We start from the raw sequence: 27,783 nt of genomic DNA, 5'->3' as shown, positions 1-27,783 counted from the left end.
GATGCTTCCTTAGAACTAGGAGACATAACTAACTCCAGTGATTTCATTAATCATCATATCTCCATCACTGCACATCTTCCTTCTCTGTGAAGCAACACCCTCTCAAGGGACTCTGTGCTCCTACCCTGAGCCAGTTATGTATTGGGATTGAGAGACTGCACAGTTACATGATTTTTAAAAAAGAAAATAATCAGCTGTAAAGCAGTAAGGAATCTGTAAGAAGAGGTTGGGATGGCCAGGGATGGTCATTCTCCAGGGCACAAGGCCATTCCTGCTCAATCAAATCATCCCCACGCAGTGAATCCCTGCCTCTGAGTCTTGGGCCTAACAATGCTCTCAGGCCAACTCAGGTTGATGACCTTATTCAGGTGACCTTAAAGGAATTTCTAAAAGACAACACTATCAGTCAACAATTATGACCATTTTGCACCCACACAAGCCTCTCCATGGGGCTGCTGCTCTTGCAAGAGCTGCCACGTGATGCAGAGGAGGGTTCCAGCCAACCCCATGCCGGGCACACCAGGTCCTAGCATACCTGTAGAGGCAAGCAGGTGGCACCTTTTCACCTGAGACTCATGATGGGCCATCCTGACCTACTCTATGACACCCTCTGCTGTGCTGACTCAGGCTTACACACGGACATTTCCTCACAGGGGCACTTGCATAACAACAACCTCCACAGCTGGCAGCACCCACACTTCCCCATTTATTGGGAAGCTCATTTTTAACTTTGGAAAATGCTGCTTGCCTGGCACATAAAAGAACACCTCCTCACCACCCAAAAAAAAACCCCACACAGCAGCTCCACCTCAACCCTTGGCGAGGATGTGGGAGATTTCCCTGCCCAGTGATTGCCCGACTTTGCCCACACACGACACGCAAGAGCTTCCACTGCACTTTCCTCGAGGAGAGCCAGCTCAGCCTGGAACACCCTCCCGTGGACCATCCTGTCCATGTGCCATGTCCTCAGAGGCCTGGCTGGGAAAACCTGGCTCGGCCAGGCCCGTTCTCCCAGGGCTGAGATAAGAATGACAAGGATTTACAGCCCCACCAAGCTGAAAGGGGAAGGGTTTGCATGCCTGGCTCCCAGCTCACAGCCCAGCTCACTCACAGGGACAGGATGAAGCTTTAGGAGTTGCCAGTCCATGGTCAACCTCCCAGCCTGTGCATGGTCAGGGCTGTTTCCTCGTGCCACACTGCAGAAGAATGGTGAAACACAGCCTTTAAGCTGTTATGATTCATGTAATCTTCATAGATTTATGGAGCACAATAGATCAGTAACGTAAATTTTACAGAGACCTTTCATTTGTTAAGCAATCCATTCCCACCTCTGGGAAGAAAGATGTTTCACCAAAAGGACAGTCAAGTTTTCTGGTTTGAGCCTGCAACTGAGTTGCTTGAGTTTCATACCCTGTGCTTCTCAGCTCAAAGCTCTGAAATAGCAAAGCACACAGAGAATCAAATCCTCTTGTTCCCCCCAGAACAAAGAAAATCCCCAGCAGCAGCCACAAAAGCTTATTGTAGATGTCTGTGTAAGCCAAAGGAATAACTTAAGGGTTTGACCCAGCATTTATATCTGCTCATCCCTGACATGGCAAAGATTCTTAGTTTTGCCTAGTGAGAAGGGATTAGTTCAGATTTCTATTTCAGAACAGAGGGAACAGCAAGTGATCTGATAATCTGGATCTATGCAGTGACAACAGCCGATCTATAGAGCAACCTAGAGAATTTATATTAATGACGCTTAATTAATTACCTGTTTTCCTTCCAAACTTACTTGCAATGTTTCCCACAAGTTTTGATTAATTGTCATGAGAATATGCACAGAACAACTTATTTGCACATTTGCTAATCAGCTTCAGTCCCAGTACCTACAATAATCAGATCCCTTGTGTCCTGCTCAGCTGTTATTCCACATTATCCCTTGATGGTGCTATGGGAAAATGAAGGCAGATACATCACTATTTGTCATTCCACTCTAACACCCCAGCAGCCTTTCAATAAGGCAGTCATGGCATGAGAATGTCTTTGCTACTGGTGCTAAGTTAAGCTTAGCACCTGAACAGCTGAAACTAATTTAGACTTAATGGGAACACTCAAATCACCTGCCTTAAGGCTTCTTGCTGCTCTGTAGTGCTCTGGCACTACTGATCTGGTGGGAACATTCAAAATAAATGTGGTTCTCCACCAAAATCTCCACTGTAAGAAACAAAAAGGGTGTTGGGGAATCACAGCGCCCTGACAGTGTCATCTAGTTCTTTGGGTTGCCTGGTTTATGGAAAGGGTGGAACAAGAAAGTGATTTTGATTTATAACCACTATCAGTTTGCTGTTTTGCAACACACATGGCCCAACCAGCTCCAGGATGTTCAGAGATCTCTTGCCCAACAGGTTCAAATATTTGGCTCCATTTTCTGGATGTGAAATGAGCAATTTGGGCAACCCTTAAAAATTAATGCTAACAGCACTTGTAAAATTAATAGGGTCCAGTTCCAAGAGGGATTTAAAAAAAAAAAAAAAAGTAAGAAAATACTCAGTACGCATTTCTGTTGCAGGAAGTTTTACACCCACTATTTCCATTATCACATCCCTGATATTCTCCAGTGACTGGGAAGGAACAGCGTAATGAAGGAACGCTCACCTGAGAATCTGGCCAGGCAAAGGAGACTGACAGATAGCCCAATTGCTTTCTGTGGGTCAATGACAAGCTCCATAATTACCATGTGTATTTTGATCTTCACTGATACTCACCAGCTACAGGAAATTACACATTGTGTTGTACCTGCTGCAAGCTTATCCTTTTGCTATCCTGTTATTAACTGTTCTCCCTTTGGGACTTGCAGCATCTCCTACTCCAGCCACTGAAATGGAAGAAAATGCGAACACCAGCTTGGAAGAAGACTTTGAAGGGCAGGCAACACACACAGGCAAGGAAACTAACTGGGTTTTTTTTGCCCAAAAATAAGCCAAACTGTCACTGTGCCCTGGGGAAGCCCTGAATTCCAGTTGTTCCAGTGGCCAAACCTCTTGCACACAAACCCAGGTTCCAAAGGCAATGAGAAAGTGCCTTTGGGGCAAGTGACAGCCCTCATGGAGGGCAGGTAACAGCAAATGATGTGCTGCTCTCCTCAAACCTGAAGCAAAAGGCAAATGCAGGGGACACTTGACAAAGCCACCAAGAGCCATGGCCCAACATGGCTCCTGTTGGTTTATTGCCTCACTCCTGTGGTTTATTGCTTCACTTTGCTCTCCAGGGGAGGGGAGAAACAACAAAAGAGCAACAAACCCCACGTTAGTAGTAGGTGATAACGTTTCACTAGAAAGGCAAAATGATTTTTTCCTTCTTAGAGAAGGAACACTTGGTGCTAAGCATGCCCCATGTGACAAACACAGCACAGCATTTAGAAGCTTTTAAAAGAGGCTTCACTCAAAACCATCATTCTTTTTAATCCAGTGCTCAACCACCAGGATTTTTGTAAGTACTGACATTGTGTTCAGCCCTACAGCTCCTCCATCCCACTGCCAGGTATCAGGATGCCAATCATTCCCTCCCTCTGCTCCAAGGGCTTCTTTTCCTTGAAGCTATAATAAATGCACAATATAATAACTCTGGGGTTCTTTCCCAGCCAGCCTTGCTGCTGTTGGCCAATATTATGATATATACACAGGCTGAATGGGGCTCTGAGCAACAGAGCTAGTGGAAGGCATCCCTACCCATGGCAGGGGGTGGAATGAGATGAGCTTTAAGGTCCCTTCTAACTCAAACCATTCTATTAAAAAAAAAAAACAAAAACCACACACACACACACACACACACATATATATATATATACACACACACACCACATCTCACTTTCATCACATCTTCCTTGTGAAAATGAGAGCTGCTTACCCAGCCTTTTCTAAATTTTCCATAGAAAAAACTTCACCTGTGAAAACACTGAAATATTCTTTGTTTTTGCTTTATAATCTAAAATGCAGATTAAATGTTTTCATTTTGAAAAACAGAAAACAGCACCACAATTTCAAAACTTAAGCAGCTTAATCAAGCAGCTCCAAACAACAAGGTCTGCATTACCATCAGAAGTATCATTTGCCTTATGGGTTACTCTTCCAGTGCAACAGGTATTGTTTGGGGTTTTTAAAGATAATCTCAAATGTCCTGCATTTTTAGTTTCTCTGAGTCCTTATGCACATTTAATATTTAAATTTTATTAAATATTTAAATTAGTACTTAACCCATTTATAAAGAAACCAAGTATTTTTCTACAAAACACCATCTTTGGCCAGCATGGCAGATTTATCCTGTTTCAACAGCCTCATCCATGTTTACTGCTCATGTAGTTTACCAAAATCCTTCCAAAGTATCCTGATGGGAACCAGATCACCAAAGTGATCCAGGTGAGAAAAACCCTCTTTATTTTTTCTTTCTTCTTTCATCTTTCATTGATCCAAAAGCTCTGATTCTCAGCTCTCCTGGAGAGTGCTTTGGAAGGAGTAGGGACAGATAAACTGAGGCACAGAAGGACAAACCAGCAAAGAACACAAACTTCTCAGGAAAGGTCTTGTTGCAATCACTTTCTCACCCAACTTCATCTCTCTTAGGGCCCAAAGGTGTGATCAATGACTGGAGGAAGTTCAAATTAGAGAGTGAAGATAGTGACTCCTTACCCCTGAGTAAGAAAGAAATGCTTAGACAAATGTCTTCACCACACAGATCTTTCAGCAGAGATGACAAAGACACCAGAGAGAGATTCTGCCGTAAGGTAAGATAAGCAAAAGGAATTAACTTTGGCTCTATATAAACATGTCTGTTACAATATAGAAAATCTTGAATTTCCCACTCAATTTCCATGTAACTTAGCAGAGTTCTCACAATGCAGACAGAACACATGTGCAAAATAACGGAGTTGGGGAGGGGACCTGAGCACCAGGAGTGGCTGAGGGAGGCAGGGGGGCTCAGCCTGGTGAAAAGGAGGTTGAGGGGGGTTCTTCAGGCTCTGCACAACTCCTGACAGGAGAGGACAGCGAGGGGTTGGGCTCTACTCCCAGGGAACAAAGGACAGGATGAGAGGAAACAGTCACAAGTTGTTCCGGGGAAGCTTAGGTTGGATATCAGGAAAATTTCTTCCCCATAAGGGTGGTTAAACATTGGAAGGGGCTGCCCAGGCATTGATGGCATCACCATTCCTGAAAGAATCAAAAAAAAAGAAAAAAATAGGAATGTGGTGCTCAGGGACACGGGTTAGAAGTGGATTTGGCCGTGCTGGGTTAGTGGCTGGACTTAATGATCTTAGAGGGCTTTTCCAACCTTAATTAGTGGCTCTCTGATTATTTTCATCCAGTCCTCTCTCAAGCAAAGGGTAACTTCAGTAAAACAAGCAGTGTATTTCACATCTATCACAACACACCTTGACATTTGCTGCTCCCTTCCCTGCCACCATGCTCTATCCTTGGTTAATGCAATGGAAAATTTTTAGCAGGTTTAAAAACCTGTAAGTCAGGATAGAGCTCTGAGCCTGAACATCACCCATGACCATTTACTAATTCTGAAACAGAGGGGAACCAAACCCCCAACAGCACAGGAATTAAGCCTGCCTCACTACTGGCAAAATTTCCACTGGTTCTGAGATCCATACATTTTTGCCAGATGTGACCACTGTCTTCAGTACCACCATGCTGACAGACAAGTGTTGAGACAGGTGTCACCCTGTTCTTTTAAATGTTTTAAAGTTCCTTTAAAACTTTTCTATACCTTCTAATGTTTACATATTCCTACTGGAGTTCTCACGCACTGTTCATGTAAATAATGATTGTTTTACATTCTTTGTGGGAGGAGAGAATTGATAGACTGTTAGTTTAACCAGTGTCGTTAGAGAAGTAATAATTTCATCCTCCAATCCACTGTCATTTTTAAAATTCTATATATTACCTAGTCAGAAATAAAAGTTACTTCCTTTTACTCTTTTAATCTTGAGTAAATGCGTGAGTTATTTCATGTCATAGTAGAACAGATGGGATCTTCACCTGTCTCTCAGCAAGACCTCCCAGAGTCACTGTAGGGAGTGATGGTTCTTCTAGCTCATCAGTTTTTGGTGCTCTCCAGACAACAGGTGGGTCTGTCCCCATTGCAGCTCCAAGGGGCCCAGTCCCTAACCTCCCTCTCTGGATATCCACAGATGAGCATGCAGGAGTACGAGCTGATCCACGCCGCGCAGGAGGACGAGAGCTGCCTACAGCAGTACCGCAAGCGCTGCATGCAGGACATGCACCAGCGCCTCAGCTTCGGGCCCAAGTTCGGCTTCCTGTGCGAGCTGCAGAACGGGGAACAGTTCCTGGAGGCCGTGGAGAAGGAGCACAAAACCACCACGGTCATCGTGCACATTTACGAGGACGGCGTCAAGGGCTGCGAGGCCCTCAATAGCAGCCTGACCTGCCTGGCGGCCGAGTACCCCACCGTCAAGTTCTGCAAGATCAAGGCCTCCAGCACGGGCGCCGGGGATCGCTTCTCCAGCGAGGTGCTCCCCTCCCTGCTGGTCTACAAGGCCGGGGAGCTCCTGAGCAATTTCATTAGTGTTTCTGAACAGTTCAGTGAGGAGTTCTTTGCCGTGGATGTGGAGGCTTTCCTAAATGAGTATGGGCTGCTACCTGAGAGGGAGCTTCCGGCGCTGGGAAATGGCACGGATGAGCCAGATGTTGAATAATATTAGAGCCAGAGTCCTCACTGCCTCCCTTTCCTCTTCAGTCAGCTGTAAATCAATGTCAGTAACACCCATCCCACTTAGAGAAGGCTGTCTTTGCTCATTTACTTGTAACAAATAACTGTTTAACTGTTAGCATGCGAATTCTACTTACAACACATACAGGTGGCAGTCCTGTACATACTTCTATGCCAGCCACAAGAAATAGGAAGAACAGCAGTGATATTTAAGAACTATAGGAAAAACAAATTAAAAATTGAGGGCCCATGCCTGTCACCACAAAGCACAAGTCCTTCATCTCGGTGGGGACAGGACTGGTCCATCCCTCTGTGCACACAAAAAACCATCTCCATGTTCTGGAGATGTTACAGCAAGTCCTAGCTCCCGATTCACTTCTACCAACTTTGGCAGGAACAAGCAATTTTAAGGGCAGACAAATAGGCCAAAGTCCTTGCATTCCTAAATGGCTCAAGTATCTAGGTCATTATTTTATTCCACATTTAATACTCAATACTGATGCAAAGGGAGAAGTTAGCTTGGTGCTCCTGTAAGATTTTCACCCAAACAGCTGACACAGACACAGCATCAGCTGATATCAGTTCATCAGTGCTGAGCAGTCACATTTGAAATGCCTGTGAGTTTCTGGAAAAAGTATGTTATGCTTATGTAATAACTCTGAATAAAGTTTTCAATTGTCAAAACTTGCCATTGGAAGTGTGGAATATATTGGTAGTACATAACCTTACCCTTAAAAACATATGAAATATTAGTAAGTATCACCAGATACTTAAAGTTTTAAGTTTTGTTAAAGGGAAACTGCTGAGAACTACAATTTAATAATCTGATTGAGAGGAAGATATGGGATAAACTCACTATAGACATTCTCTGATACAGAAAAACAGAACATTAGAAACACTTCAGTGACTTCTGCATGCTGGCAAAGCTAAAGGCTGGATTTGACTGGGGATGGAAGTACTTGTACCTTACTGAAGATCTTAACAGCACATATTAGTTTATAATGTTTGAGATTATCAAAATGTTAAAGACTATTTCTCTTTTGTTTGTTTATTTTTCTTTTGTTCTATCAAAATGCTACTGAATTGCTACTTTCAACATTCTTTTGCCATGGATGACTATTTTAGCAGAGCTCCAGAAACCTCATGTCATGTACACTAAGCAGTGCAAATGAAGATCCTTATCATCTCTCATACAATCTTCTCTAACCTGTAAAACAATTCATGACTTTATTACACCAAGAATTCAAATAGCATGCTCCCAAAATGTCATGATTTCCATGTTGTAGGTTGCTGAGTGAGAACTGTCCCAAGTCTTTCTGATGGAATTCCAGGGGGAGTAAAGCTTTTCCCTTGGAGCAGTCCTCTCTCCCCTTACTGAAGCATGAAGTTGACCCTCGGGTAAAGTCACTCTCATCCTAACATTTCATTTGTCTCTTCAGAATGTTTGCAGATCTACCATTTGCAGATACACCCAACAGCATGAAAATCCAATGATCTTACAGGAGTTTAGGTAGAAAATACTGAATTATCTTTGTCCATCACAAAAGTAACCAGTTAACCTAAGCAGCAGAACAATATTTCTCTTACATTTAATGACATGTTTTGAAGAAGAGACATGAAAAATTTCTATCCTGTACACACCAAAAAAAATAAATCTGCATTTCAGCTGTGGGAACTTACTTCCACGAGAACTTTCCCTCCTTATCCAACATGGTTTAAAAGCTATTAGGGTGTACATCAGCAGCCTCATCACATAAGCTTCATTTTTTTTTTGAGAACAAGGCTGAAAGCACAAAACCCAACAAAATCACCACAGAAGCTGCACCTACAGCTACTGTATGAAATAAGTTGACATTCCAATTTAAGAGACAAACTAAACGTGCTTAAGCAGGACTTTCTCCGACCTGTAATTTAAAAAACAAAAACCAAAGAGCAAACACAAATGTGGCACCAAGCCTCAACAGAAGCTCATGACTAATGAAGTTGCAAATAAAACTGATCACAGAAGTTATCAGTTTCTGCAGGGAAAAAAAAACTAGCCTTAAAAACAAAAAGCAAGATTTGACTCAACCATTTATTACTGCATGAAGGTTTTTGAGTAGCCAACAGTAAATGCTCCAATAAACACATGGGAACAGCCTTCCTGCTACCCTGGGCTGTGGTTACTCTTCCTTTTGACTCAAAGTCACAGAGGCCCTGAGTCTCCAAATATTCTGATGGAGCAGAGGGGGGGAACAAATTACCACTGGTGTCACTGCTGCTCAGACTGAGAGCAAAGCCTCTGGTAGATGCCAGTGTCCTGCTGTCAGCTGGGACAGTTATTTTTCCTCCCAGCAGCCTGGAGATGCTGTGTTTTGGATTCAGTACAGAATCGTTTTGAGAACACACTGATGCTTCAGTAGCTGCTGAGCAGAGCCCACCCCAAGTGAAGGACTCTGCGGTGTCCCGGGCTCTGCCAGGGAGGAGCTGCAGCAGGAGCTGGGCTGGAGCATGGCCAGGACAGCTGATCCCCCTGGGCAGAGCCCATCCCACCCCACGGGATGCCAGCCCAGGCTGTGAGCCGGGGCAGTGGGCAGAGGGGCTGAAGGCTGCTGAGGGACAGGCTGGGCATCAGGGGGTGGGTGGTGAGGGACTGCACTGTGATCACTCATCTGTCTGGATTGTACTCCCCTCTCTCTTTTTGTTATCTCCATTTTCATTGTTATTATTACTACTATTATGATATTGTACTTTATTTCAATTATTAAATTGCTCTTATTGCAACCCAAGAGTTTTATCTTTGTCCTGCCCCTTTCCCTGGGGAAGTGAACAAGCCCTGTGTGGTCCTTAGCTGCCAGCTGGGGTCAAAGCATCACAACCTGTCACAACTTACCACACCAAATGTTGCCCTCAGATGTGAGGAATTATAAACCTCCAAGACCAAGTGACCAATACCACTGAGGCTTTTAAAGCCCCATTTTAAAACCCCACGGCACAGAAAATAATGATTCTATTTTGTACTATAAATTTTAGGACTATACTTAGAGCAGCCTGATTTTCAGATGTGGAAGTCCAAACCATTCCTCTGAACTCTTACATATTAAACTAAATATATATCTGCAATCATGGACATGAATTAACAAAGCTCAGTATCAGTCACAGTGGAGTTTTCTTAGACTTAAAGCTTTGGAGTATTATACGGGTAGAAAGAGGATAAACCTACAATGAAATCTGAGCTAGAGTTATGCAGTATTCAGGAAACAGATTTTTAAAAGGTTGTTTTCCTTTTCTCTTACACACACATTTTAATTTATCCTAAACCCTCATTATCTTACGCTATCAACATTACAAAAAGTTGCAAGAAAGGATGGGACAATTAAATCCCCTCTTGGTTAGTCCTGTAATTCTTAGACAAGTGAAAACCTGCTTTCTTCTACATCCATTATTTCCTCATGGCAGGATGACTGGGAGGCTCAATCTGTAGGTACAAGTCAAATTACTCATTTTTTCTTTGACAGGGTTGATTAATTTATTATTGCACAGATGGTACCTCAACTGTCTCCTATATTATACCTGAAATCCCCAGCAGAGCAACTTCTTTCTTTGTCTTCCTCCAAGCCCATACTGGAAAATTAGATTCCTGATACCAAGTTAGTTCTAAACTGAAGGATTAATTTGACCATGACCACAAAGACAAGGATCATTTACTAAGCACAGAATAAGCCTGCAGAGAGGAAGAAAAAAGAGGAAGAGTTCTTTGCAAGGGGATTCCTGGAATAATACATCCCAATAAGCTCTATATTTGACATCACAAGTACTAAACAAGAACAACTACAAGAAGAGTGTTTCAGGACAATTTTCTTCTCTGGTGTCAGAAATGCTGTACTTGCTGTATTTCACTTCTGTGGCTGAGTTTTGTGTTACAGGCAACTAAAGAATAATCATTTTGTTTTTTACCTCCAAAAGCACACCCTGTTCTTAAAAAAAAAAAAAAAGACAGCACCTTTTTTTCTAATTACATCCCTGTTCCTCATTCTAACAGAGACTGTAGCAGAGCAGTTTCTAAACCAACCACATTCTGAATCATGTTACTAAATTATTCCCATTTTCTGGATAACCCTCAGCCTCCCCTGGATGTCATCCTACCTCCTGATTTTGATTCCACTGACTGGCACAGAATAAAAAGCAATTATAAAACCCACAGCAGCTGAACCCAGTGCCTCCATTACAACACTCACCCCTTCCTCCGGGAGACCCCACCTGAGCAAGGCTGAGCACAGAATGTCAACACTGTCTTTCAAAAAAGCAGCTTTTTTCCAAACATGTAAAAACAGAATACACAAGCGAGGCAACAGTACTCAACACACCTTTCTCAGAGTTTCCTTTATTAAAGGTATCCCAGTACATACTTGCTTATGCTTTAGAATCAAAGGGTTATTTTTTTTTTGTTCCACTACCTTCAAACAAAAAAAAAAAAAAGAAACTTGCATTGGTATTAAAATGCCATTTATTCTTTTCTTTTGTAGCTCAGGTCCAAGTAAACATCACATTTCATATACAAATTATCTTTATTAGCCTTACTAGAGTTCATTCCCTCTGTCCACCTTCCTCATGTCAAGTAAACATGTAACTGGCCAACATCCCCAGGAGAATCTCCCATAAAGGAAAGCTCTCTGTTTATAATCTAAAAATCCTGATTAGCAATAATTTTGATAACTCGCCTGTCTCTGCAAGATAACCCACAAGGCCTGCCTAGGTGTAACTGCAGCTGAAACAGCTAAAATTCCAAGGAAACAATGATTGTTTTGGAGCTGGACAGGGAAATCCTCATCAGGAGGCACTGAATCAAAGGCAGCAGCATACACACAGCTCAGCAATGCCATGCATTTCATTGATTTCTGAGTTCTCCAGTCTTGAACCAAGCTATTTACAGGCTGCCTTGGTCTAGTCTTGACATTTTAGAAACTATTTGTATGCATTTTATGCTAGTTAGTATTATCTAAAAAAATGCCTATGGTAAAATGCTGGCTTTACTAAAACTAATTTTCCCCTAATTAACTGTAACAAAATAAGATTTCTCTTAGCAAAGGAACCCTTAAAGCAGGAATTGTCATACTTGTTCATTATGGTTTTACCAATACCCTGAGAAACACCAGGAGTAGCACTTTACACTAAAGGAGCCAAGAGGAAGAAAATTAAGGTTCTGTATTTGTTTAAGGGACCTCTCAAAAAATTAATATTATCATTCATTTATACAGAGCGACAGGGTTAGTTTCCTGTAAACCTGATTCACCCTCTACTTGATTCTGTAAGTGCATAATTCTACTTGATCTAGGAAGTGTATGATGGAACAAGGTAACTGAACCTACCATTACAGTTTACATTGCACATCTACCTGGTGAGATAAAGCCAGGGAATCTCAGAAAAACGGAAAGCTGGACAAGACAAACGCAGGTTCAAACCAATGTGGTTCATCAAGCGTTTTCCCTTTATTCAAAATCAGGCGGTAGTTTATATAAGCTTCTATATAGTTTACAGAAACAAAGACACTCTGATTGGTAGGCTAACATTGTTTACCTTTTCCTTAAAACGGCCTGCACTGTACACCATAAAACCTATACTAATTCACACCCAGACAACTCAGTGGTCCCCACAACACCTTAAGACTATTTTCTATCTGCGCCACAAGCCCTGAATTTCTAACTGCGTCAGAGGCTTTGAAGGCCACACCAGGCCTCAATCTGAGGCCTAGCCTGGAGTAGCTCAACTTTCACAGTTCATGCCCTCTTTCTCTCAAAAATGCTGCAACAGTGAGATTTAGACAACAATTCTTAATTACTAATATATTAAACCCAGCTATTTCCATCTTCTGAATGGCCAGCATTTCCCAGGAGCTGTGGTGACTGGAGTTTAATCATTGGAGATCAATCACTGAAGTAGTTGAAGGAGAAAATCGACGCCAGGACTGCGACAGCAGCTGCCACGACCAGCCCTAAATCCAGAGGGAACACAGGCAGTGAGGGAAGGGCAACACAACCAGCCCTAAATCCAGAGGGAACACAGGCAGTGAGGGAAGGGCAACACAACCAGCCCTAAATCCAGAGGGAACACAGGCAGTGAGGGAAGGGCAGCACAACCAGCCCTAAATCCAGAGGGAACACAGGCAGGGAGGGAAGGGCAGCACAACCAGCCCTAAATCCAGAGGGAACACAGGCAGGGAGGGAAGGGCAGCACAACCAGCCCTAAATCCAGAGGGAACACAGGCAGTGAGGGAAGGGCAGCACAACCAGCCCTAAATCCAGAGGGAACACAGGCAGTGAGGGAAGGGCAGCACAACCAGCCCTAAATCCAGAGGGAACACAGGCAGGGAGGGAAGGGCAGCACAACCAGCCCTAAAGCCAGAGGGAACAGGCAGGGAGGGAAGAGCAGCACAGGCAGCAGCAGGCAGGGAGGGGAGGGTGAGTCAGAGGGAATGAGCACAAAGAGAAACAAAAAGAGCTACCCCAAAACCCACTTTTATTAGCATGGTCATTACTGATGCAGCTGAGGGGACGCACAGAAAACCCCAAAACATCCCAGTGATGATGTAAGGGAAAGCATTTTTACATTCAAAGTAAACACATATTTACTGCTCCTATTTAATCTTCCAGTTACTATATTCTGTTTCTGATAATTAGTAGAAACCAAAAGTAACTGCTTTGTTGATTAAAGTGTAGCTATTTCAATACAAGCAGCCCCACAGCAAAGAGAGCTGTACTAAGTGCAGATAGATCTCTGAGAGCTGGACGAGGTAGCACCATGGAGAAGTTGCAATGGAAAGGAGAATTCTGTGGGCTGGTGTTCCCTGAATTCATGAACTGACAATTAGGATGCTGTGGAGCTAACAGTCCTGAAAGGGGCCACTGCAGGTTCTGGTGTGCCATAGCAGAAATCTGGGAAGGAACATACCCATATTTTGTTGGAGCTTCAACAGCAATGTTGCTTTTGTCAGCTGTGCCTGTTGTGTGTCAGTCGGGCTGTCAGTCACTGGGCAAATATCAACTGCATGGAAATCAAGGGAAGAAGGGGAAAATTAACAGTTGTGTTTTACAGTGAATTCATACAAAAGGCCAAGAACTTCACATCCACTTTATAAAGTGTATTTATGCTAGGAAAAAAACCCAGTTTATTGCAGTAGAAATGGTACAACAGCAATAGCACAGCAATATGCTGTATGTCTCAAAGGGTGAAACTAAAGAGACAAAATACATTTCAGGAGGAGCTCCTCTTCCAAAACTCATTCTCCACACCCTGCTTCCAGAGTAACATTCCCAAACCTCTTTGCATAGCCTGGGGAGAATTTGACTATGTGAGAGGGAACCACCAAATAGTATCTTTAACTAGCACAGTTTTTTATTAAGCACCTTCTAAGATCAAAGTCCCTTCAGAGCCATCTGTCCCGAGCTCAGGGTACATGCAAATCCCACTGCCATGAGAGAATGAGCCCAGCAGCACTTCCCTACCCAACAGCCAGAGATGCATTTTTTCCAGCCACAAAAATTTCTTTTTGAAGATCCCCTAAAAACACCCTTTCACAGCAGGCATTGAGGACTCATTCTTCTATGGAAGAATTACTAAATTCTTAGTCTGCCCAGCCAGGATGTGAGAGAGCTTGAGTCTATTTCCAGGCGGATGGGACTCAAACCTGTATCTATTTCCTTTGCAAAGATCTCCCTAATCCCTTGGCTATATCCAGCTTGTTAGAGGGGCAGGAGAGAAAGAAGGGGATTAATCTCCAGTCCTTCAGCCCATCTTGTTTAAGCCCCATAGAGCCAGCATGGAACACACCATACCCCCCTGTGACAAGGCTGCTTGATGGTCGTGGGCCAAAGGCCTTCAATTTGCAGCATCCCCATCTTCAGGAGTTTGCTAAGACTTGCCAAAAATTTGGATTACAATTCAGAATCTACAACCACAGGCACCTTCTGCACAAGGAAAGGGTAAGACAAAGTGTTTGTCATGGCAGTGGGAGCTGGATGTGTCTGGGAAGAATGAGACAAGCAGGCTCAGATAAGAGAACGAGCCTAACAGACTGTTCTGGAGACAAGGGAACCCCCAGCAGTACCAGATATCAGGGTCTAGAAGGCCATGGAACACTGATCTGAATAAAAACAGATCTCCATTTCCACAGACGGGCTGACCATCAGCAATAAATCACAAATTACATGCTTGAGTAATAAGGCACATCCTTTGTGTGATTCATATGCAAATGTTTCATGAAGTACTTTCTCTGTCATTAACTATGGTGGAAATGGGTAATCTAGATGATCAAAAAGGTTGTTTCTGTGGATTGGTTGAGTCATGTGGATAATTGTCTTCAAAATATCCTTAAGTCAAACTTGCACAAGACCTGTTACACAAAAAACACCCAAACTAGCTTTTAAAACCTGTCTTTAGGTTTTTTATCCCTAAACCCATTGCATTGGTACAGGATGTACAGTAGAGAAAACACTGCCTGATATGAAACTCAGCAGGACAGTGAGATATAGAGACATTGCAGGGAGATCTCTCTGCTAGCAGCACATCCATGTAAAATCAAGATAACAATATTTCAGTGCAAAGTGTGCTTTTTGAAGAGAAATTATCAAATATCCCTGAATCCCACTGGTCCTCAGTGAGGCCATGGCTAGATAGTTATTTTCTTTGTGCCAAGAAAAACACTTCCTCAGCTGCCTAAAATATGAGCAGTAGTCTTCAGATAAAGTAGAGGAGTTATTAATTGTTGCAATATAGGTTTTCAGTACGTATCTTTAACTAGCACAGGAAGAGAACTTCTGTCCAGAGTTTAGAATTCTGTAAAACATCCCACTTTGGGACAATCTAACTGCATTTTTTTGGGACACCTCTGAAGTCTACCTCCAGGAGGTTCCTTTCTGCTGTATATTTGATGAGCAGGTAGGATGGTCTGTGCCCTCTAACTTGAGGTTTCTTTGTGCCTCCCTGCACTGAGGGGACCTTTGGAAGCTGCACATCAAGGCAGCTGCACATTCCTTGCCTGTTCAAAGGGGAAAAAATAAAAAAGACAAAGGGAAAAAGAAAAAAGAACCACCCTTGAGCTATTTAGTTACCACAGGCCTTTATGCCATCACATTCTGGCAGGTTTGCATGTAGAGCAGCAAAATCACATTAAGAGTTCTCATAATAGATGTTTTCTAGTACCAGTTACATGAATCCTTAATTCTTCAGTTTCCTAACCAAGATGGGGAAGTGATTACCACTGGTGAAGCCTTATTTCTGTCTATCCACTCAGGGTATTTAACAGCCCACCCCCTGCACCACGGAGGAGCAGGGATTTAGTAAAGCCAATCAGAAATGCAGAGCTTTCAGTTGCCTGTATTAGAGCACTGAATACCTTGAAATTACAGTGTTAGAGCTATTTAAGGCTTTCATTTATAAATAGCTTGGGGTTTACTTTCTATTTTCCACATAGCAATTTTAAAGCATGACCCAGTGGTGTCTCCATTGGAGAGCTGTACAAGGAGTCAAGAGACTAAAACTGCAGGAGACTGCAGGAAAGCCCCAAGATCAGTAAGCACATAAAACTAACCTCAAAAATTCATGTTTTGACTAAAAGCTGCTTAAAAAAGAAATCTTTTGCCTATACTGATTAGATCCTGGTGTTCTAAAGTGCATATTTTAAAGAGCAACAAATCCCCAAATATTTCAAAAGCCTGCTCGTATTATTGAATTTTAGAGAATTCTTTTTATCAGCAAAATTTCCCCAGAACCTCAGTATGAACAGCATTTCCAGTTAATTCGAGGTAGGTGCCTCAGACCACAGGAACTGTGACACAAACAGAAAGGTTGATGACACAATTCCTTACAAAACAATTACTGAATATTGACTATTATTAACAAAGTTAGAGCTAAGCTTAGAGAAACAACACATACTTCCCAAGTCAAAATGATGCTCTGGAAAAGCCTTTGCACAAGAGAAACCACAAACTCCATTATAACACAAAAACATGTTCACAGCAATACTTAGACATTTCATACCAAAGCAACAGTAAAAATCAAATCCCATAATTAATGTTTTTTTTTTCTTTAGAATGCAGACCACTTTGTACACATTTAACAGGACTATTTCTAAAATGACCTTCTTGGTATGATAAAAATGTATAAATAACTTGTGATTTTAATAAACCACAAGTGACCGATGCCTCAAATTTTATTATCAGCATGAACAGTGCTGTGCTGAAATTACTGATATCACTGCAATTAACAGAGTCCATTCCATGGACAAACTTCATGGTGGTCACCAGGACAAGGCCAGGCTTTCCTAAAATCCCCTTGCATGTTTTTCCCTCTCCTCTTCTATGCACTTATTTTTATTTGTGGGTTTTGGGTTTCTTTTTAAAAGAAAATACACACCTACTTCAATTTGCTTTTCTTTCAAAGACAAGGAATATACATCCCCCCAGTTAACTCTACAAGCAGCAGACTACAAGAACACCCAAGCTCCTTTTCTGCCCATCACTTCACCTATTGTTGGTATTAACCTTTGGGATGCCCTGCTGTGAGTGGAAAGGTGTTTCCTACCTAGCAGCAGCTCACACAGCCTTACATAAGCAATAAAGCTGAACTGAATCATCACCTCTCTCCTCCCACACCTCTCTCCACTGCTACAACAATACTCATTTGCTTCTCTAAGCTACACTGATTCCTTAAAGCTCAGTAGTAATTAGTTTTAAGAGTATTAAAGTTACTCTAATAATGCCAGGGAGATTTTTATTTGCTTTCCTGTTTTCCTTGAGGTTCCTGTACACCTCTTACTCCTCAAAAGGATGAGTCAGTTCACAGCTAACAGATCTCGTTAAAGCCTGGGGGGAGCTGATTCATTTAGAAAGACAAGAATTTATGGCTAAATCTGAAATTAGGAAACTCAAAACCCCCTCCAAGTTAACCTGCAAGTCAAGTTCACCCTGCAGGGCAAGTCATGGATGCATTGCTCTGTTTTTGTCCCTAAATACCAACATCAAAAATTGTTCATAGTTCTTACATGAGAATTAGTGTTGGATTTTTTTATTTACTTAAATTACAAAACTGGAACCTGCAGCTCATATGCATGTTGATTTGGGAAAAAAAAAGGGGAGTAAAAACTCTTCCATAAGACCACAGGAGATGTTATTAGGTGCATTTCAATATCATATTTGAATTCTACAAAGAAAACAACATTGCAAGGGAAAAAGACCCAACAGGGCATAATATAGACCAGAAATATTCAGAAAGAGGAATCCAGTAAAGATTATGTCAAAATATCTGTATTAAAGGGAATATAGCAGTCTCATAATCAGACCACAAACTTGTAAGACATTCAGTACCAAATTAAAAGTGCTCTCAATTTTGCTTTCATTCTGGGTGAATCACAAATCTTCAGGTTTGGGCACTGCATTTGGTACATAAATTAAAACACTCCGAATAAAGAAATATATTTGTCACTTTTTAAAGCATCAGGTTTAGCATGAAAACTTCCTGAAAGACAATTAGACTATATTAATGTTTTGCTAGAAGAATTTTTAAAGTGTTTTTAATTCTGCAGAGAAAAAACAGTAGATTTGACAAAATCACTCAACTTATTCTAACTTGCCTCAAAACTACTTAGCACTAAAAAAAATGAACTACTGAAAGTGTAAACATATATACTAATGTAAAAAATAAAGCTTTACGGGGTGTTTTTTAAGATTTTATTTGTCAATAAAGGATCCCCTCTAATTCATGAGCACAGTGGTGCATACAAACCTTGGTTATCCATCTCTTATGTTTCTACAGCAGCTCATGGGCTGCAGCCATGGCTGCACTGAAAAACCAAAATATTTGAGAGAAAAAAGAGAAGTCTGTTCCAAGAAACACAAACTGTAAAAAACGGGACCATTTTCCACAATATATTTAAGCTGCAATGTATTGTCAAAAATCCTTAGAGTTGCATATGAAGTAAGCTGACTTTATCCATATGTGGATAAAACTAGCCCCTCACCTAGCCTGCCCTGGTTCTCAGATATTTACCTGTGCTAATGTCCTCAGCTATGTGCATATCTTCAGCTTGCACAGGCTGATCCAGCATCTCCACAAAACGTTCCTGGATTTCTCCAGCAGCTTCATCACCAAACTTATAATCACTGAGCATCACACTGGATCCAGCAACTGGGACAAACAGTCTCTGAGGCAAGACATGATATTCCCTCTCAAAATCTGAAAGGAAAGAAAGAGAAATACCATCCCAATAAAAGCCTTGACAGTTATGATAAGATTCCTCCATAATCTCTGAGCATAAGATAAAGTCATTGCAAAAGAGCTCAAGGTCTCTGTGTAGAAGCTCTGCTTTCAGCCTGGCTTAGTGGGCTGCTATTATATGGATTTATGTCTTTACATTATTAGTCTCTCCAGAAGTACCCAGGGCAGCTCCAAAACAGACCATAAAACGCAAAGCAGAGCTTTTCTTCTCTTTGGAATGACTTGCAGGGGGGCTCTGGGAGAGACTGCAGGTAGGAGCTCCCCGAGGAGAGGAGCAGGCTTTCACCAGCACACAGGACCGCAGAGGTGTCACACTCAGAGCCACAAAGCTCGGGTGCCACCTAGAGAGGCGACTCAGAACTACGTGCAATAGAAAAGGCTCTGTGCCACTGCCATTGGTTTGTCAATTAACTCCTTCTTGGTTTAAGGCAACGACACCACTGCACTGACTTAAAGGAGTTTAAGAGTCCCAGCGTGAGCTCAGAGATCCGGTCTCTATCAAGTTTTAACGCACATCACTATTAATAGGAGCATCATACAAGGATTAAAAAAAATAGAAATAAAAATTCACAGTGTGCAAGGTACAGTTGGAACTTTAAAGACAAGAGTTTCAACTACAGAAGTTTTAAAAATCACAAAATTTCTGGTAAGTGAGGAAGAAGCTGGGATTGCATTTTGTGGTCACAGGAACTGAACACAAACATGGTGTGAAAGCCGCGATGCCAAAGGACACAAATTGACAAAAAAATTTCCAGATTTAAGAAAAAGTCAAGGCTGACAAGCAACAATTATACCTTTTATTTTTAATTCTGCTCTAACCATACTGGAGCTTCACTATAACAGAATTTTCTACAACCACCAAAATTCAAATATAAGCTGGTGGCTTTGGTTGTTTATTTTTTTTTTTAAATTTCTTACTTTTCTTCTGAAGTCCTTCATTTAAAATCAGATCTTCAAATAGTATTTCACACCGATCACTCAATGTGTTTATTATGTCTCTTTTCAAAGCCTGCAAGGACAGAGTGAAATCATCAGGAATATCAAAACTATTTGCAAAATCAAAACTATTTGCGAAGTTTTTAACCAGGAAGAAATAAGCAAAGCCCCGTATGTTAAACCCATGATGAAGGAATAGTTTTTTCCTAGAAAGTAAAAACTAGTGTGAATTTTCTAACTAATAAATAAGAATTTATTAATTTTAAAAAGCTAACATCAAAAGAATTAGTATCAAGAAGAAAAACCATAAAACAAAAATGAAAAGCTGAGGGAAGTTTTAGGATTGCTAGGTAAGAACTGACAACTTCTAGATATTTTCCAGTAAAGCCAAACAAAAAAAATCACGAGGCAATGATTGAATCAGTGAGGGGAAAAATAAATTACTGAGCAAGTAAATCTGAATTTTACCTCTATAAATATATAGGCTGCAACCTTTTTTTAAAGAGAATTCTTCAAAGCCTAATCCCTTTGACAATTTGTGCAAAGACTGCCCAGAGCCCAGCCTTACCCACAGCACACATATCCTCTAGAAGGGAAAAACTAACTAACCCCACACGGATGGTTTCTAAAATAATCCCCCTGTCTGACATTTTGACCCCAGTTTAGACCATTCTGGAAAATAAAAAAAAAACAAAACAGTATGCCAAGTCCCAGGTGTTTCAGGAGAATGTTTGTGATGGACTAAGACCCTGCTCAGTACCTGAATGGCTTCTTTAACCTTGGGCTTGTTGCTGTGGATGTAGGCCCTGCATTTCACAGCTCCCCGGAGGTTTATGGAGCCACTGCACACCTGCACCGTCGCCGTGGACCTGGGGCTGCTGCCCTGGCACTGAGGAACAAACACATCCACTTTTATCCCAGGCCCCTGCAGCAGTCACTAAAACCAGAACCAGCAAACCAACAGCAGGTGCTCACACACAAGCTGTTTCCCTCATCGTGTAGAACTGATCTTATCTTAGTTATTCATTTGTAAGACTGAAAATCTCTTTTTTATTATGGAAAATGTGTTCATCTCTCCAGGTGTTTCAAACACTTGTGTCTATGAGACTTTAAAACTTTCCAGGCTTGTGGCAAATAACAGCATCACAACTGTTAAGTCTTTTTCAGGCTTTTTTTAAACAATGACGTTTTCATGTTTGCTATAATCAGCGTAACCCAGGGTGTGCTGGGAGTCATCCCATCAGTCAGTACCAAATTATACACGTGGTCACACTGAGAGCTGCATCAAACTGTTGCCTAGAAATGCTCTCCCTAATTACCACAACAATGAGTGTGAGCATGAAGCATTCCAGGACAACACCTGGAAACACTGGGATGCACAACTTCCACACCAACTGCACAAACCACCTCTGCCAAAAAGAATTTTCCTCTCCCTGCAGGAATTAACCTCAATACAATAGACAATAACAACAAAAGAAGCTGAGATACTCATGGAGACTTTAAAATGGTATTGGAAACACTTTTAGTTTTGCTGAACATAACTTTGAGAATCCAGGAACCACCTGACAAAACAGAAGGCTATGAAACAAGGTCTAGACACATTTGGACTTCAGGACCTAGACTGGGGCACCAAATTCACAGTTCTTCCCAACTCAGGTAGGGAGGAAACTCCTGACATAGATCCAGCAGTTCCAGATGATGATTCAGCTCACGGGATCTACGCCTTAATCCAGAGCTGGCAGCTGAGCTTCTGACAAAAGCATCCAAGTGAATGTCCAAGCTAGCCAGGGCAAGCTGTGGATTGAAGTGTGGGGTGAACTTCAGATGCAAAGTCACTTGAAATCAATGTACACAGGCACCTACAGGTATCCTACTACCAAAGGAGTTAGTCACAGGACTTTTTTTCCATAACATGTTTTCCAGTCTTTCAGCTATATTATGCAATTCACGGACAACATGGTTATCTCACCACAAAAATTTCTAAAGGCACAAAGTATGCAGATCTGTTGACAATCAGTTTCATATTCAATATCCATGTGGGGAAAAAAAAGTCTTAGGAATAAGTGAGCAAGATTTCTAGACAATAATTCAGAACCTTGTTCTCTTATTTTTTGCTCTATTTTATAATTTAAAGGCAAGCTTATACTTTGCAAACCACTAAAAACTTACCAGCTGTGTCAGAACCTTGACATCAGAAAACTGACTGCTGGGCTGAGTATTTCCTCTGAACTTTTTCTGAAGGGAAAAAAATTCTTTGTGTCATGAAACAGGAAAAAGTCCCTGAAGCAGTCTCCTCACTATGGCACATAATGTTCTCTAGCTTATAGCCTCTGAGAGGGCAAAATAGCACTTAGAAACCAACCAAAAGAATAGAACTACAAAACTAAAAGAGAGATGAATGCATCACCCACCAAGGTGACCAAGTAGGTCTTTGAAATGTCATCACCCACATTCACACCTGACTCCTGCTCTGTAATAGAAACATTTCAGTCATTTTACACATAATTACTGCATTCACACTGCCTGAGGAGGGATAGGCAGGAATGGAGCTGAGAGCAGGAGCAGTTCTGTGTATTGATTCCCTGGAACAGCCAATCAGATCAACAAACGCTGCACAAGAGATGTCTCATGCAATGCTTTGTCGCACAGAGGTTCCAACCATACATCTATTAGAGTTCAATTCCTCCTTGTTTGGTACTCACCTGTCCTTCCAGCAGTTCTGTATCCTCATCTTTAACTTGGCCATTGATCAGAAAAACACTGTCTTCTATCTGTTTTGACCATCGGTTTAACCCATTCTTTAAAATAAGTGAAAACAAACAAAAAAAAAAAACACAAGAAAGTGAAAAGAATTTCACTGAAAGGTTGGACAGTCCCATGCTGAAACTTACAGAAGTATGTGTTTTATTAGTTACTCTGAGAGAGTTTTGAAGTCTGTGAAAAATCCATGTTTTTCCCAAGGTAAACCTTAAATGGACCACATTCAGAACAAAATAAGAAACAAGCATTGCTAAATACTGAAGTGCCACCCCAGGGATTTGGAGTTGTAGAGAGGGTGGTACTCATTGAAAGTCAACTCATGGCAAAAGCACCCCCTAGTCATGCACAAACTGGGTGTGACCTTTCACCAGGTGAGGCATCAGAGAGGTTACCTGGGATACTCATGACAATTATTACATAATTTTGAACAAAGGAAACTTCTCACTGAGCACAGCAGAAGAGTTACATTTAGAAGAAGAATAATTGTTAAACATTCTCCACTGATTAGTCCTACTCCTGTCCTGCACTGTTCAACTCCTCTCTTTTTTAACTTTCAGCAGAGAAATGAGTGTGGTTACTGCTGTGTAGGAACTGGTGCAGGCAGTGAGTTACCTTGGTATTCTTCTCCAGGTCATGGTTGGGGGAAGTAGCAAGAAGCGGAATGTGGATGTTCACATTTACTGTGCAGCCCAAAGCTACCCAGGAGGCAGTCAGGGCACTCTGGTACTTCCAGTCTGCTGGTTTAGCTGAACTCTGAGAGCAGAAAAGAAAAGCCATAAAGCATCTACCCAAAGCACTGTGTTGAGGCTTCTTTGGGGTGTAGCAGTACTTTGCCATGCATTAAAAGCTGGGTGTGGCACAGCAGGATGAGCTTACCTTTGGGTCCTGCACATCGTAGGTCCGGCAAACTACTCTGTGCTACTTAAAGAAAAAGACCCAGTGAAAAGCAAGGGAACAACTAAGAACAATCCACAATTAACTTAGTCCTCTACTAATCTTCCTTGTCGAGCTAATTTATGCTCTGGAGCAAGTTCTCACCTTTCATCAGTGTAAAAAAGTGGAAAAACATTTGCCTGTAATCTCCAACTACCACAGTGATGCTGTGCCATCTCTTACAAACAAATTAAGATCAATAGGTATTGACAGGAGAAGCACCAAGACACCAATTTGTAATTTATCCTCATCTCTCTCCCCTCCCCTCAGAGAAAAATCCTTCCTTTCTCTCCTTGTATTATGTCATTACCAACAGCTCCTGCATTCTGCTGCAGCTCTAGTATTGATCCCACAGGACTGCTGCTGTCCCAGTTCCACACAAACACCACTGGTAACAGCAATTCAAGAAGCCAAACAGTGATTTAGATTTTTTTTTTTTTTCAGATTATGCAAGTCAAGACTGACTGGGAAAGGTGTCATTTGATGCTGTCACACAGACAGACCTCATAAGAAATGATGGAAATTTTGCAAGGACAATAGGGTCAATAGTCTTTACCACAGCTAATCAGAAAACTTCATCATTTGAACTTACACATGTCTAGCTGAACTTAAACAGCCTCCTCCTCCCTAATTCTTATTTATTCAACAGTAACTGGATAAAAGAGGTTGGGATAGCAGCCTCAGTCAATAAACCTTGCTCATAAAGGATACTTTTTTGTAGCAGAACAGATTTGAACTGCTGCTCTGTCCGAGACCTCCTCCTCAGCAGGTTTCCAGAGCCTTCTTTTACTCAAGGACTTTTCCACTGAGAAGATTAGCTAAAGACCAAAAATACATTGCAAAAATATACACTATAATTCCTGGAAAATAGTCTTGTACTAAAATTTTAAGTCCAAGCAATATCAAAATTATGTATAAGCAGGAAAAACATGGCTTACATGTCACCAAAATGTCACATTAAAAGAAAATTCAACAGGGATTCAGAAGCACTTTTCCCCAAACTGAAAGAGGCTTGTGAAATCTTAATTTAGCTCCCTTATAAACCAAAGCAAGCAGCACACATTCACGTTTCCAACCTGTATGCTTTTGTCCTTACAGACATATTACAGTTTTGTGACTATCAGCTGGCTCAGGAAATTCCAAAAAATAGCTACTAATTATAAAAAACAAATCCCCCCTAATTTTTAATTCAGCAATCACTGATCACCTGGACACGGCTCACCTTTTTTAGCCAGCTACCAGTTTCATTAAGCATAACTTAGATGCAATTACACTGAACTGCCAAAATTGACTCTTGGATCTCAGGCTGCCAAACCTGCTCATGCTTAAATCCCTGACCATGATCATGTTAGAAAAAAGGTAAAATGAACATAGATTTTCAGAACAGAAACCAAATATGGCAGTAGATGCCCCAATACTGTAACAAAAATGCATTTTAAGTCTATCAGATAGTTCTGAGTATGTTTTAAATTTAATCCCACACTCCTAAGTGCACACATTCTAGACAAAATGTTTTTCTTAAACGAATCAGAATTATAGATCTTCCACTGCTGTAAACACCTCTAAACTGAGAGATTCATTCAGACAAGGAAAGCTAACATGTTAACATCCCTAGCACCTTTATGTGGCTTTATATTAAGCAACAAGGATTTAGCTTAATATAAACCTTGAGGATGTTTTCCCTAAGCCAGAAAGTCCATGTTCAGTAAATACAGACAAACCCAGTAAATAGAAATTCAGATATGTTACTGCAGTAACAAACAGGAGGTTAACAAATAGTGTTCCACAGGACAGGGATTTCTGGGGTTCCAGCCTCAAACCCTCACATCAAAGCACAACTTTTGTGGCATAAAGCAACAAAACTACTGTGTTTTAGTCAAGTCAGTGACAGGGAATTCCTCACACACAGCTAAGGATGTTGCTGTCCTTCCAGCTGTTCCCTCCAGGAACTCTGCTTACCTTACGCAAAGCGTTTTGACCGTCTTTAGCCAGCTCTGGAGGTGCAATCATGAACACACCAAGAACCAGCAGCCCTCCAGGGAGCATTCTGGACACCTTGAAAATTAAAATGAACATTTATTAATAGGATTGGCAACCTAGAAACCATGTAACTCAAGAGACAAGTGATGGGACAAATCTGCACCGAGAGCAGAAGTTAATTAAGGGAGACTGGTTTTCGCTTACAGGACTATCTCCATGCAGGAACACATCCTGCAAGTGTTTTCCCTTCAGTAATACCAAGTGTCCTTTCATCAAAAAAACCTGAAAACATTAAGGGTATTTCTGGTTTAAAACACCTGTGCCCAGTGTGGCTAGGAAACTTTGTCACTTTGAAAAAGGGCTTGAGAAGATACAAGTGCTGAGATGCTTTGTATCCATCTTACTTCCCTCCTGTTCCTCCCACCCCTTTGTCACCTTCCAGGGTGAGTTCTCACCTGACTGGCGTGTGTGGTGATCCACTCCTCATCCAGGGATGCCAGCTTGGGAGGGCCCACGCTCTCCTCCTGCTGCTGCTCCTTGGGAGGGGTTCGCACAGCCCGAATGACATAGTCCCGCTGGGGGGAACACTTGCCAAAACATCAACAGAAGCAAACACAGCGTGAGGCTGGTGAACAGGGGTTTCCCCAGTTCACAGGAATGAATGGAAGGACAATTCCACACTTACCTGCCCTATCAACAAGCCAGTGACATATGGCTTCACCTTCGTGCCGAGCTCTGTCAGGTACTGCCCGATACCTTCCTCGACAAGGTAAGTCCTACCCATGGCTCCAGGTTTAAGTGAGGTGCTGTAGTTCCAACCTACAAAACACACAATGCATAAAGTAAAAGTGCAATGGCTACAGGAGAAAAAGTCTCACACAAAGATCCTTTAGAACTGTTTGATTGAAAACTCCCTGCAAGGTCATCAAGTCCAACCATTCCCTCAAGGCCACCACTGCCCCACATCCCCAAATGCTACATCCACATGGTTTTAAAATCCCTCCAGGGATGGGGATTCTCCCCCTGCCCTGGGCAGCTCTACCAGGGCTGGAGAGCCCTTTCAGTATAGGATTTTTTCCCAATATCAAACCTGAACCTACCCTGATGCAACTGGAGACCGTTCCCTCTCCTCCTGTCCCTGTTCCTGGGAGCAGAGCCCGACCCCCCTGCTGTCCCCTCCTGTCAGGAGCTGTGCAGAGCCACAAGGTCCCCCTGAGCCTCCTTTTCTCCAGGCTGAGCCCCTTTCCCAGCTCCCTCAGCCACTCCTGGGGCTCCAGCCCCTTCCCCAGCTCTGTTCCCTTCCCTGGATATGCTCCAGCCCCTCCACATCTTTCTTGTCATGAGGGGCCTAAAACTGAACCCAGGCCTTGACTTTTGAAATGCTTTGAAGAAAAAGCATCCTGCTGCATTATACTTCTAAAGGATGCACTGTTCCATTCACACAGTGACTTGCTGAACTCTATACATGCCCTTGAACATGCTACACCACTTCCATTCCAATGCCCAAGCACTCAAAGCACAGCATCTGTGAACATTCCAATGAGCAGCCTTTGCAGATCCCCCCCCCAGAACTCAGGACATGGGGGCTGCCACAGACTCCCCCGCTTCCCTGTAGGGCTGGGCTGAAAGCCCCTTCATGCCTGGAGAGCTCTCCCATGGAATTAAGCATTAAAAAGCTGAAGCCCAAGAGCACAGGCTGAAGAAAAAAAAAAAGAGCATCCTGAACCTCCACAGGGGAGGTGCTCACACACCTCAACTCATGCCCCCATGCACTTCCAGAACCCTGGGCTCAGCACCTCCAGAACCCCTAAGCTCAGCACCGCACATCCCCAGAGCTCAGCGCCTGCACATCCACTGGATCAGCACCTGCACATCCCCCAGGATCAGCACCTGCCCATTCCCAGGATCAGCCCCTGCCCATTCCCAGATCAGCTCTTGCCCATTCCCAGGATCAGCACCTGCCCATTCCCAGATCAGCCCCTGCCATTCCCAGATCAGCACCTGCCCATTCCCAGATCAGCCCCTGCCATTCCCAGATCAGCACCTGCCCCTGCCCATTCCCGATTCCCGCAGCCGCCCCTCAGCCGAGCAGCGCCGTGGCGGGTGACGCCATCAGCAGGCGCCGCGGCGCGGGGAGATGGCGCACGGCGCTGCCGAGCGGAGCGCGGGAAAGGCGCGCGGGGCGCACCGCGCGGCCCCGCCATGTTG

General features: G+C 42.5%; 2 protein-coding genes across 5 annotated transcripts; one reads left to right on the top strand and one right to left on the bottom strand.

Moving 5' to 3' along the window:
- Window positions 1–2,865: 2,865 nt before the first annotated feature.
- Window positions 2,866–6,849, top strand: PDC (phosducin). Its single transcript, XM_032749678.3, has 3 exons — window positions 2,866–2,926; window positions 4,605–4,765; window positions 6,179–6,849. The coding sequence occupies exons 1-3, from the start codon at window positions 2,866–2,868 to the stop codon at window positions 6,701–6,703; spliced, it is 747 nt and encodes a 248-aa protein (XP_032605569.2). The 3' UTR covers window positions 6,704–6,849.
- Window positions 6,850–11,868: 5,019 nt separating this feature from the next.
- On the bottom strand, window positions 11,869–27,774 carry ODR4 (odr-4 GPCR localization factor homolog). 4 transcript variants are annotated; one of them, XR_012057117.1, is made up of 15 exons: window positions 27,628–27,773; window positions 26,261–26,396; window positions 26,031–26,162; window positions 25,555–25,650; window positions 24,307–24,413; window positions 23,539–23,575; window positions 23,275–23,415; window positions 22,605–22,700; window positions 22,072–22,137; window positions 20,663–20,791; window positions 19,885–19,975; window positions 18,739–18,924; window positions 13,645–13,737; window positions 12,514–12,688; window positions 11,869–12,101 (listed from the first exon to the last, which is right to left on the bottom strand). XR_012057117.1 is itself a non-coding variant. In XM_072932725.1 (14 exons), exons 2-14 carry the CDS (start codon window positions 26,357–26,359, stop codon window positions 12,621–12,623), a joined length of 1,341 nt encoding a protein of 446 aa, XP_072788826.1. In that variant the 5' UTR covers window positions 26,360–26,396; window positions 27,628–27,773; the 3' UTR covers window positions 12,509–12,620. The 4 variants fall into 4 exon arrangements, 1 of the variants encoding a protein (XP_072788826.1); XR_012057118.1 differs by lacking the exon at window positions 20,663–20,791 and having other exon boundaries at window positions 27,628–27,774; XR_012057119.1 differs by lacking the exon at window positions 27,628–27,773 and having other exon boundaries at window positions 26,261–26,394.
- Window positions 27,775–27,783: the final 9 nt, after the last annotated feature.

This window comes from Taeniopygia guttata, chromosome 8, assembly GCF_048771995.1.
Source record: "Taeniopygia guttata chromosome 8, bTaeGut7.mat, whole genome shotgun sequence".
Taxonomy (NCBI): Eukaryota; Metazoa; Chordata; class Aves; order Passeriformes; family Estrildidae; genus Taeniopygia; species Taeniopygia guttata.
Note: the sequence above shows the minus strand (reverse complement) of the source record. Positions and strands in the feature narration are given on the sequence as shown.